Below are 12813 nucleotides of genomic sequence, written 5' to 3' on the forward strand. Positions count from 1 at the left end.
CATTACAACTTGCCTGCAGTTTGCCATATAGGTCCACAGGTAGAAAATGGAGCAAAGTCTCTAGGGCTTTAGTCGGCGTTGAGGGCAACGCCCCCGTGATCATAATGCACGCCACCCTTTGAACCTTTGTTAATCTGCTTTTGATTGTAAGTTTGTTCTTTACAGCTTAGAACTTTATAAAATTTAATCAAAATCTGTAGAGCTACTCTTTAAGATAACACCATAAATCTTTAAAATGGGAAACATTTATATTCTTCTCTTTTTCAGTACTAGTCAGGCGTTAAACAGTCTCTGCAACAGGAAGTCAGTTAAATGAAAATAGCAACAAAGCGCACGATAAAGCAGCCTACTAACTAACTACTCTTAGCTAAAAAGAAATACAAAACTAGGCATGTGAGACAACAAAAAAAAAAACTGTGCAACACGAGAGGAGGCTCTTCTCTTACCCCAGCCAGCTAATGCAAAACAACTCTAACAACAAAAAAGGAAAAGCATCTTGCATATAATGGAGAATTTAGAAAGTATTGCTGCTGAAACTTCAGCGTAATTTGATACCAATTAAAAATTCTCTGTTGCATTCCAATGACCAGACAGACATGGCGGCAATACCAACAAAAGCAAAGAAATTTGTTGGTGAAATGAAATGTTTCGCCGCATGTGCAAGGAAAGCCGACAAAATTGGCCGAAGAATGGGCAAATAACAGAAATGCAAGAACAAAGGAAAGTTGAAAAGGGCAAAAACCAAAACCAGGACTATAGCAAGAATAGTGGTGGCCACAATCTAGAAGGGGATGTAAAAGTGGAAAAATCTGAAAATTGCAATAAACGAAACTGGCTAGTCCAGCGATTTGCCATAAGCACAAATGCATACATACATACATACATACATACATACATACATTGTTTTGTAAGCAAAAAAAATTGTTTGTGAATATGTATGTATGCATTTACTTACTTAAGTTTTGGAGTTAGGTAAAGTAGGCTACCGACCTTCATATGTAGATATGTATAAACAATTGACTTTCGCTTTGGAGAGAAATTGATGTTTTGAATTGGTTTCCACATTGTTTGTAATGAAGCCACCAGAAATGGACGATGAAAAGAACAATTAGCAAAAGATTTGCAGCCGAACAGAAATCGTAAAATAAAATTGAAAAAGTCGTACACATGTTTGCCACAAAAACACAATGCATACACAGATGCAACAATGGCAATAGTTTTGGCTGCAAACAATTACCAATTTTTGCACTGTGTAAACAAAGCTGTAAACATTTACCATATAGGTCAAAAGATATTTATGCAAGTCCATATACATACATATGTATGTATATACATACGCATGTACACACAAGTGCATATAAATACTTTACGTATGTGTGCGTAGTAACTACGACAAGGAATGAACTTTCCGATTTTGATTTCGCTCACAGAGGAATGCTACAGAGTTTTATTTTGGCAAACATTTTTTTTTTTTTTTTTAATACTATTGCCTTTTCAACGCTATGTTTTCTCTTGGTATAAAACAAAGAAGCAAATTTATTCTGTGTGGGAAAAGCTTTCTCAACACCAATTGGGGGAATTGGAAAATTATAGGCGAAGCATTTATTTGAAACGAAATATTCCGAAACAAGGAAGCAAAGGCAAACAAAGCAATCAGAAATGTGGAAAATTTCATTTTAAAAATTTAACAAAAAAAAATATTCAATACAGACCCAAGGGAAGTTTAACGAAAATTGGTAAAAAACGTACTCAAAAATTGTTTATGTTATATGGATTTAGAAGCATTTAAATTGAGAAAAACTAAGTTGTTGTGATCTAAAAACAGTCGAGCAATTTTCGCAGATACGTGCATACATATACAAACCGTAAATAATATTTCGCCCTGTCATTTGCAATACTTCATAGAACTGTACTTTGTTTGGCTATAAGATCCCAAGCAAGTCAATGACTTTATTAAAAGACTTTTTGTGAAACAGAAAGAATTTTTATTCATTTCATTGCTACGATGTTTCACACAACAATACCTTATATCTTCTTACTTTAAGAACTAAAAATCAAAAAGTGTTTGCTAAGATTTTCCTGCAAATCACACTTTGTTTTGGCAATGCATTGAGAAAGTAGCAGTAAAATTTTAAATATCGCGTCATGAAAGAAACTATTTTTCAATACTACAGCAAGTCTCATGTCACAGTCTGCATCTATGCATGCACATATCGTCACCTGAAATGCAAAAAGCCGTAACTAAAATCGTTACTGAAATGCATAAAGCTTTAGTTAACAAATTAATTTTTTGCATTAATATTTGAAGTTTAACGAAATGCATCACATTCCGCTTTCGTCCTGGTGTACTAAAAAATTGTATCTCTATAGAATTTTCTCTTTTATTTGATACCCAAATTACTATTCTAAATTGCACTGAATTTTTTAAATAATTTTTGAGTTCATCATATTTTTGAAATTTCAGAGTCCTTTTAAAAAATCCTGACGTCAGAGAAAAAATCTAAAAACGCAGTTTTACTATTTTTGCCAAAAAGTTTTGCAAATATATATATATTTTTTTTATGTGTGTAAAATTTACTGTGGCGCGGTGTAATCAATCAAAAAGTGAATTTTTGATTTTTTTTTTGCTAACTGTGGCCTTTTGCATTTCAATGGCGATGTTGATTACGGCCTTTTGCATTTCAGGTGACGATATGTATGTAAATAAAGCTAATAATAAGACAAAAAAAAAACACATTTGAGTTTTGAGTGTTTTCAAGAAAAAGAAAGTGGCGTACAATTTTTCAATATTTGGCACTAACTGTGTATATGGTGTGAAATTCATCAAGACAATAAGTTTACTAGCTTACGGTTTAATTTTGAAAGCGCTCAAGATTAAATAAGCCATTGACAAACATGTATGTACATATGTAGTAGCTACTGCCGCGCAAGTCCGCCCACCTTTATCCAACCCCATGAGGTGCATCGATGTGTGTATGAAATGTATATACGTATGTATGTACATTCGGGTGGCCCTTATTTCGAAAAGAGCATAGGTGCCTGATCTCACCCCCTAGAAATTGGTGAACCGTCTAAAGGTCAATTAAAAAAGGTTTACAGGTGGCTCAAAGTTTCCCATGTATTTCATATGGAGAAAAAACTATTTTTCGTGGAAATGGTAGAAAATCAATATTTTTCAATCAACAAACTCTTTTTCTCTTCAGGTGACTTTCAGAAAAAACTCTCAATCGTTTATTTAATAATTTATTAATATTAATTATTTGCTATGGGTCCCCAAAAAGCCGACAAAATGCAATGGGGGAACGCATAAAAAATCGTTCATATTAAACAAATTTTAGATAACCAATTGGGTAATGTTTTTTGAAGAGTCTTAAAGAGTGATTTTGCCGTTTGAAAAATTTTGATATTTAAGAATTCTTTACCATTTCTACGAAAAATAGTTTTTTCCCCATATAAAAACATGGGAAATTTTGAGCGCTTTGAGCCACCTCTAAATCTCTTTTGATTGATCTATAACTTTGTATACTCCGGTCTTTAGGCCATTCACACATTTCTAGGGGGTGAGACCGAGAATCCAAACACATTTATTTTTCTCCATATAACTAGGGGCCATCCTAATGTGCGTATGTATGTACGCAATTTAAATGTTTATTTAATTTAATTTTGACACATTCTACAGTAATATTACGCTTAAATTAATTTTTGAATTCGCTTTATTCATACTTTTTTTTGTTGTATATAATATAATTAATAATTTTAATTCACTCAATTGCAGCTTATCACCGCGTTCTGTGCATCAACCCATCCATTACTATTGCACTCTCTTCGCTAGAACTATTTATGATTCGCTCTCGCTCTCCATCTGCGTTTTCTGGGCAGTGCTGACAAATAATTTGATTTTCGGTGGCATTTTTTCCTCGTTCGGTTGCAGTCTCTGGATGACTTCCATCGCCTACTTGCATAATTGCTTCTATTGTGGGCGCCAAAAGGCTGTTGATTGCGGTGATAAGTAAAAAAGCGGCAGTGGAAAGTAGTTGCGATTCACGCACTAGCTTCGTCTTTGCTGTTGCGGCCGATGGGTAGTCTGCAACATGGAAAAAGAGAGAATAAAAGATTTTCCGTAATCAAACATGTTTGCATGTACATATGTAGTAAAATATTCTATTGCATAATTAAACAAGTACTGTAATCCATTTTGAATTAGCGAAGTCCCTTATACGAGAATTTCTTATACATATTTGGGTATAGTACGTATCCAGTTTTTCAAAACTATCTATGCATTTGATCTTAAATACAGCATTACTAAAACACAAACTAATTAACTCTACTAACCATTAAAACTACTTAAGTTAGAGAAATTAATGTTGGAGCAGCATTGCATTGTAAAATCAAGCTTCATCTGCAACTTTGTATATTGCCTAATTTAAACAGTTTCATTAGTAGTCTATTCCCTGCAGGAAAAGCTACCAGTTGTGAACCAGAATGCTACCAGTTGCGTTTCAGCCCAACTAGTTCACGTTGTATCCTTTTTCAATGTTAGCAGTTGGTGGGATAAACTGCCTATTCATCCCCCATGAAAAGCATAAGTATGTCATTTTGCTCGCGGCGCTGCAACAGTGGCAATGGTCGAAAGAGTAAAGCTTTGGCACGCCAAATCAAGAGATCCGAGTTCGAATCTCAGTGAGCGAAACTTTTTTTTTGCTTTTTTTTATTTGTTTATTTTTTTTTATTTATATCTTTTGTGTAATTTTAAAATTTATTGTTTTAAAAAGAACAAAAAATTATTTATTTTAATTTTTTTATGGTATTTGAGTATTTAGATTTTTTCCAAATCAAATTAAATTTATGTACAATTTTTATTTTATATTTAAATTGAAATAATTATAATTATTTAAATTAATTTACTTACTTTACTTTAACAACCTCCACGCGCACTCGAACCTGAGATCTCAGAACCAGAATCGGTAGTCTTCACTCGACGCCACAGCCGACATTTGTGATGAAAGCAATTAACCACGTTTTAGTTTTGGTTATGCCTATTCAAAGACAGATGTCGCTGATCGCATAAGTTGTTCGAAATCGCCGAAATGGCAGGCCGTCGCTTTACACATACTGGTTAATGAACTAGTATTTATACTGGCTGGTTTGGCATTTCACTGCGTAAGTGGAACTGGTATAATTATAGTCCATGACGAACTGGTATGACTCTCCCATTTAATACCAGTTTTCGAACTAGAATTTCTACCAACTAGTTTACTTTTTTCTGCGCGGAACTGGTATAATTATGGTTCATAACGAACTGGTATGACTTTTATCCTTAAATAATAGTTCATGAACTGGAATTTGTGCATACTGGTTTAGCTTTTCACTGCAGGGTTAGTACACCCACAAATATGTTTGCTTATACATATCTACATACAGCCAATCAGAGACATCAAACTACGCTTAAAAACTAACAACAACTACACTCATATTCGGCAAATTCATTTATTGAGAGAGGAGAGTATCGCTTTCTTAATGCCGAAAAGAGGATCTTAAAAATCAAACGTGCTGGAATGAGAGTTAAAATCCTGGCATAAGCAACGGAGTGGGTCGCGCAATTCAAAATTAGTTTTACAACATTTCAGAAATAGGGGAAAAAAGTGTCTCGATACACGAGAGGGAACATTAAAGCTAACATCAGCCAGAAGAGACGGACTTGAAATTGAGCCTACCAGTAATTTAACCATAACAAGTAAAGGGCGAAACCGAATTTTATATACCCGGTGCAGGGATCAAATATCGTCGTTTCAACTTTCTCTAAACTACATTTGCGATATTATGCCGAATTAGAGTTAATGAAATAATTGAACCAAGTTTGATAGAAATCTACCGTGATACACCTTGTAGTGGGTGTAATTTTAGCCCGATTTAAATAATTTTCAACGAATTTCTTCCTTGTACTAAAGTTATTAAGTGCACCGAGTTTGGTAGAAATTAATGAATCAGTTACCGAGATACAGATTTGTGGTCCTAAAGGGGCCGCGACACGCCCATTATCCAAAAATGTATAATAGTCTTATTTTGTGCTAAGTGGTTATAGTAATTATCGATTTTGAGTCAATTAGCTTCAGTAGTTACTGATTTATCGCAGTTTTCATTTTTCTGTGAAGTACCGTTATATGGGAGGTGGGCGTGGTTATTGCCCGATTTCAAAGATTTTCAACAGATTTCTTAGCTAAGCCCTGGGTAAAGCTCGTACCCAGTTAGGGGAGCATTGGTGAAGCGGCTACTGAGATACAGCATTTCATCATAACTGGGCGAGGTCACGCCCATTTTCCAAAAAATTCATAATAATAATATTTTTTACCAAAATTCGACTTCACATATATAACATACTCACATTTTCAACAATTTTGATCCAATATTTACTAAAATATCGGGGCTTTTGCATTTTTCGAAAATACCGTTATATGGGAAGTGGGCGTGGTTACAGACCGATGTTGCCCATTTCCAATACCAACCTTCAACCTTCAATAACTTAGGTGAACGGAAACCTACATACCAAATTTCGTAGATATTTCAATTTTTGCTCGAGTTATCGTGTACACGGACGGATGGAAAAATTTAGCATTATCGTTAATTTCCAATAATCCTATAATCGAATTTAAACCAAATTAGTATGGGACCACCGTTGAGGTACCACCTTTCTGATAAAAACAATTATCGAAATCGGTTAAAGTGGTCGGAAGTTATGCGGTAACATATGTACATAAAAAAAATGTTCCGACGAATTGATAACCTCCTCATTTTATTTTTTTTAAATTGGTTAAAATAAAAATTAAAGTCTCAATTATTTAGGCATATGATGGAAATGATTTAAGCTTTCATTTGCTTTGGCTAGAACATAGCTTCATACATATATATGTGCATATTATGTAGTTCTTTACCTTATTCTTATTGCTTCAATTAAATTCATCAGTACAGTAAATATCCTAAACAAGCACCTACGCACGTATAGATTAACACAATCGGATCCGTTTCTCATTTCCTGAGCTCTATCTACAGCTTTTAGTTATTAATATTGCAGCTATCGTTAGCTATTGTTGCTTGCGGTTGAACATCCGCTGCTACACGCTTTACTTCCTAAGTTCGCACTGGTATCCGTATGTATAGCCAGCAAAACACACACACGCCTAGACGCATACAATCACCCACATGCATTTATATGAATTACTCCCTTCGGTTGTATTAATCTTAGAATTAATTGCGAAAGCTCAGCGTTAAGCGTTTAATGCTGTACCAGCTGAAGCATGAAGTAAGATACAAATATATGAAGCTATGAACATACATACATATATAAGTAAATATACATATGTTCATATGTATACGCATACATATTTGTTTATTTATGGATATGTATTGGGGAAAATATTAGCATATGTGTGTATGCTCGTGCTTTAATTGCAAAGATTGGCGCTTGCCCAGACTTGTGTACATACATACAGCCATGTACACTATATAGGAAAATTCGATTTCCACTTATTACGAAGCTAGCGGTGTTGGTCAGAAAGCAGAAGGTTACTTTTGTAGTCCAAAATACGAAAAGACTTTTACTAAACACTGAGAAAATAAATAAGGGAAATTATATGAAGGAGATAGCGTTTGATATCTACGTCTTCACTGACAATTAGACGGCAATGAAAACCTCCGAGGTAGCCATAAAATGCCACGTATCTCTTAACAAGATGGCTGAGTCATTTCGCGCAAAGATTATATGGGTTCCGGGACACTGCCCTACTCCATCCAGACGAAGACCACCCACTCTGTGGTAGGCAATTTTTCAACAACTTGGAGGACCTTACATGCATGGAAATCTAAGTTCAAAATGGGTTTAAGACCAATTGCGAGTTGCTGACCCAACATGCGGCCTCACAATGGGCCCTGAGGCTAAGTACGTCTTATACACGACCGCTACAGCCTAACCTAACCTTAACGCTATATAACGCAAAATTTTTGAGCTACAAAAATAAGAGTGGTTTCTTACTTTGGTCATAGACAATAATAAAAGTTAACAAAATTAACGAAGGGACAGGGTTTCAATAAATGATAATTGCCGAATAAATAAGTACATAAATAATAAGCACAAACTCCAGAACTAAATAAGATAAAACTTAAAAAATAAATGTAGCTCATTTACTTCAATAGTGGCATAAATAATCCAAAAAATACAAATATTGAGTTGAATATGCAAAGCAACAAAGCTTATATGTTGGGTAAAAATTTCATAGCTGTATAGATTATATGTAAATTCAAAACTTTGAGTCCGTTTTTTTCGAGTTTTGCCTTTTTGAGTTATTTATGACCAGGGCCGAAGAAAATAAGCACGAAAAAATCTATGTCAAGCGCTTAGATAAGCACTAAAAATTAGTAAATATGCTTGAAAAACAACAAAAAAATGTAAGTACAGTTCAATATTTTGTTTTTTATTCAGTTTATTTAAAGGCTTGAAAAATCACAATGCTTGATATTCCCAAATAATAGAGATCTGCGATCGTTATTATCCATTTGAAAAAAAATATTTTTAATCTCTTCAATAACACCAATGCCTTCCCGTAGAGACAAACTTTTTTTTTTTTTTTTTTTATCCAAGCAGAAATGCAATGGAAGTTACGTTACGGTTTTAAATAACGCAAAAAACGCCCAAGGAATGATCACGAAAAATTTATTGAGCCTAATTTTAAACAGTACGAAAATCTGCTTTCTACAACGATTTGCTTGGATACTATTTACTATTCAGACACACGAAATAATAGCAATTTATTTCCTGGCCATTTCCTTAAAAGGTCCATACTTGGTCGTTAAAATTAAGCTTGGAAACCATGAATAAGCAAAATAAGCAAAAGCTTAAACTTTTCAGCCCTGGTTATGACACTATTGAAGTTAATGTGCAGAATGCCAAATTTCAAAAACTAAATACTATGTAATTATTAAAACCAGATAAGTATAATAAAAATATGTATAAAAAGTAATTTGATGGCATAATAAACCAAGAAAAAACTAAAAAGTTGACTTACCTAAATGAAAATAAATTATGATTCAATGTGATGTTTTTTGACGTGGTGTGACTTTCCAGCAAAAGCATCTCATCATTCACGGGCAGAACTTGGTCGCCTTCAGATATTCAAAAACTTTAAGGAATTTAGCATACAATTGTTTTTAAGTGGCTTCTTTACTTTGGCACCGGCTGCACAAGCACTTTCGCACTCAGTTTAAGCAACCTACAACGCCGAATACGTTATTGGAAAATCCTGCTCGTTTCCACAGTTAAGAAAACCTCTCAAGAACATATAATATCAATTCCCCATAAACCTAGACTTTCTGGCAGCAGGTACCAATTGTAGGAGTCTTGGTTTTCAACATTACTTAAATGAAATGAAATGGTCGAGAAAAACTTTTGTCAGTGTAAATTATCGCTTCTGCACAAAGGGCTTGTAATTTTATTGTTGCTTCTTTGAGCAATTTCCTTCGTCCCGAAAAACGCTTTTTCACTTTGCCGCTTATGTGTTGCGACCTCTGCCCCGCAATTTTCATCTTCCTCCTCCCCTGGCATACACCATTTGGCGACCGCCATTCATTTGTGTTTTAGCAAATTTTTCACTAACTTTGATTTAATGCTTGCCACTTAATCAATGTAATGGCGTTTGCATTCTGCATATCTCCTTAAATACACACAACGTAAGCATATCTATGTATGTATGTATGTATGTATGTATATGTATATGTATATGTGTGTGAAAGCATTCATTTCGCTACGATGCCATGTTTTCATTCATGTTCCTGTGCTTTGCGTGTTAGTTACAAAACAATCAGGCAAAAGATTTTATGGGATTTTCTTCTTTCCTCTTGAAGGATGGCATGTAGATTAGTGAGGAGTGAAAGATGTTTGGAGCGAAGTAAAACTTGATACAGAAACAGATGTTATACAGAGAACACATGCATACATAGCCATAAACATACGTACGAGTTTGCCACTTTCCTGAATGTGTATGAATGCATATGTACATTTTTATTGTCTTTGTGTGTATGTATGTATGTACATAGTAATACATAGCATCGAAGATTGATAATCTGGCCAAAGGATACACTTGCAAATATTAGTGGCAATGTTTGTAGACAAAGCTTTTTTATATTTATGTAGCATTGCCATTCATACGTTCCATATTTGTTCTCATCTCCCCCCTGCCATCCGCTTCCAAAGTTCCTCATCAACAGTCATTTGTTTCTTTTATACTGATTTTCCGCTGCCACAAAGTCCCAGCTGCCTTTTGTCTATTAAACATCATTTTACGTATCATTATCTAGTTTGTATACAAGGACGTCAACTTCACCTCCTACTACTGTATGTAATACGCTAATAATGCATACATATGTACGTATACGTACATATATATGACGTTAGGATGCCCCACGAAAATTTAATCTTTTTCATGACCAAAATATTTCGTATCAGTTCGACCCTATTCTTGAGCTGGAGCGTGTTGAAAGCACGCATTTTCTTCCATATAACACATGATCAAGATATTTTTCATATGACAGCAACACCCTCCACAAAAAAAAATTCTCAAAAATCAACAGTAATTTTTACCGACTTGAAACTTGCACCTTGTCATACAACAAATGAATGGGCTAGAAAACTGCTAGCCGAAAATTTTCTAAATTTTCTAATTAGAAATTTTGAAATTTTGATGAAAATTTTTTTAAGTTTTATTATTTTTTTGCAATTTTTGCAAACAATATCATTTTGAATTTCGTTGATAATTAGTTGATCGCATCTGTATGTACTTCTTACAAAGAAGGCACAAAAACCAACAGAAACCAACAACAACATGATCAAGTTTAAATAGCACTGGAATAGCTGCGCTTAATTGTAGTTGGCTAAACAAGTGAAATAGTGGAAAAAATCAACAAGAATTCGTAGTTTGGTTTTTGGTTTCAGTTTATTTTAAATGTTTAATTGTAACGTTTCTTTTTCAGCCTTTTTTTTGTAACTGCTTTTTTTTAATTTTTTAATTGTTGTGTGTCCGTCCGTTGGGATGTTTGACAGGCATGTCTGTTTCTCTGCTATGGCCCAGGGCACAGCAGTGAGGCAAGAACCCCGCCCAGCCGGCATGACTAGCCACAGTGTCATTGTGTCATGCCGACGGCACTCACTGCTGCTCCCAAAGTATGCGTAAGCAACTGGCTGAGTCAGTGGGATCGTCAGTTCGAATCCTACTGAAAGAAGTCTGATGAGGAAATGTGGTGATTTCCGAAATAGCTATCACTTCTACCATTTTTTCAAATCGTTGTTGCTTTTCTACAATAAATTTTTCATTAAAAACGGCCTCAAGCTCAATACAAACTGTTGAATCTAATTTATTTTTGATAATTTTTTATAAAAATATAGTTCATACTACACCAAAAAACATAAAAATATAATCTCTAAACGTAGTGCAAAACTCAGGAAAATTCAATGAATTTGCATACTAATTTGCAACTTTCTAAGTATGCAGTTTTATAACCCATTGAATTTTAGTTTAACAAAGTGCAAATTACTATACAATTTTATTGAATTTTCCTGCGTTTTTGCACAAAGTGTAGTATGAACTATATTTTTATAAAAATTACCACAAATAAAATTTTGCACACTAATTGCAAAAAATGCACTGCAAATAATATTGTTCATCACTGTAAGTAAAAATGATTTTTTTTTACTTGCCAAACTTTCAGCGTACGGATTTTTCACCGCCCACTTTTTGCCTGTTCAGCTCTAAACTCCTGGCGGCCCTCACTCCCAAACTTTTTAGAAAAATAAAGACGTTTACATAAATCTCACCTTTTCTTTGGTACCTTGAAAACGAAAATTTGATCAGGTAAACACACTTTAATACAAATATTACATAGAATTTTTTTCATCTCTGACAACTCTCACGGGAAAAAAGTTTTGCTGTATTTTTAAGTCATACGAGGCAGCAAGTTATGTATGAGTAAAACAAATTAAATTTTATTATAACCTTAGAGAAGGTGAACCGATTTTTTTTCCTTGACATTAGACTAATGTGAGTATATATATGTGTATGTAGTTTTTACATGGCCATTCGTGAGATTCGAATATTTACACATTTGCGTTCAGTTAGACAATATTATGTTTGACTAACGTTGGGTTATTAATCAACATGATTTTTAATGTCTCACATCCTCTAGCAACAACAAGAACAGTAGCACAAAGCAAAATGGCAACACATTTTCACAGCGTAAGGAACAATAGCTACTTAGATACTAAAATATGCATTTAGGTACATATCATAGCTACATATGTATGTATGTATGTACTTCACCCTTTCTTCTCTTCCTATGTACGCATCTGATTGCCTGTCGGACTCCGCTGCTTTCCTCGTATTTCCTTATGCGCATAATAATACTCCTATCGAGCTTTGGCCAGTCTCCACTTACATTTCTTAGTAACTCATTAGCATTGTTTACTCACAGCTTTCTGTATTTTCGTATTGAATCGTTTTCAAAATGTAATTATACATGTTCGGTAATTATTTTTTATTTATTTATTTTTTTCCAAATTCCGGTAAAATATGTATATGATCGCGGAATTCATTGAAAATTTTATAGCTGAAGGAATTTATTTCGAACTTTTAATTATGATAGACACTAAGATATGTACACTAGTGCGGATCGGTCCCCATACAAAAAAAAAAAGTTTTTCCAGTCCACCCCTAGGATTAAAGATATTTTGAAGGCGATCCCAAAAAAAATTTTTTTTTTTTTGCCACGCCCCCC

At 34.1% G+C, this 12813-nt stretch overlaps 1 protein-coding gene across 4 annotated transcripts in view; it reads right to left on the reverse strand.

The window, feature by feature from the left end:
- Positions 1 to 3695: 3695 nt before the first annotated feature.
- LOC118735986 overlaps positions 3696 to 12813 on the reverse strand; it is a 370373-nt gene continuing 361255 nt past the window's right edge. For all 4 annotated transcript variants that reach the window (XM_036466077.1, XM_036466076.1, XM_036466075.1 and 1 more), the window contains one exon: positions 3696 to 4084. In XM_036466077.1, the coding sequence (XP_036321970.1) occupies positions 3780 to 4084 (305 nt within the window). In that variant the 3' untranslated portion in view covers positions 3696 to 3779. The remainder of the gene's footprint in view (positions 4085 to 12813) is intronic.

Source organism: Rhagoletis pomonella, unplaced genomic scaffold (genome assembly GCF_013731165.1).
Source record: "Rhagoletis pomonella isolate Grant_MI unplaced genomic scaffold, Rhpom_1.0 Rhpom_scaffold_00003, whole genome shotgun sequence".
Classification (NCBI taxonomy): Eukaryota; Metazoa; Arthropoda; class Insecta; order Diptera; family Tephritidae; genus Rhagoletis; species Rhagoletis pomonella.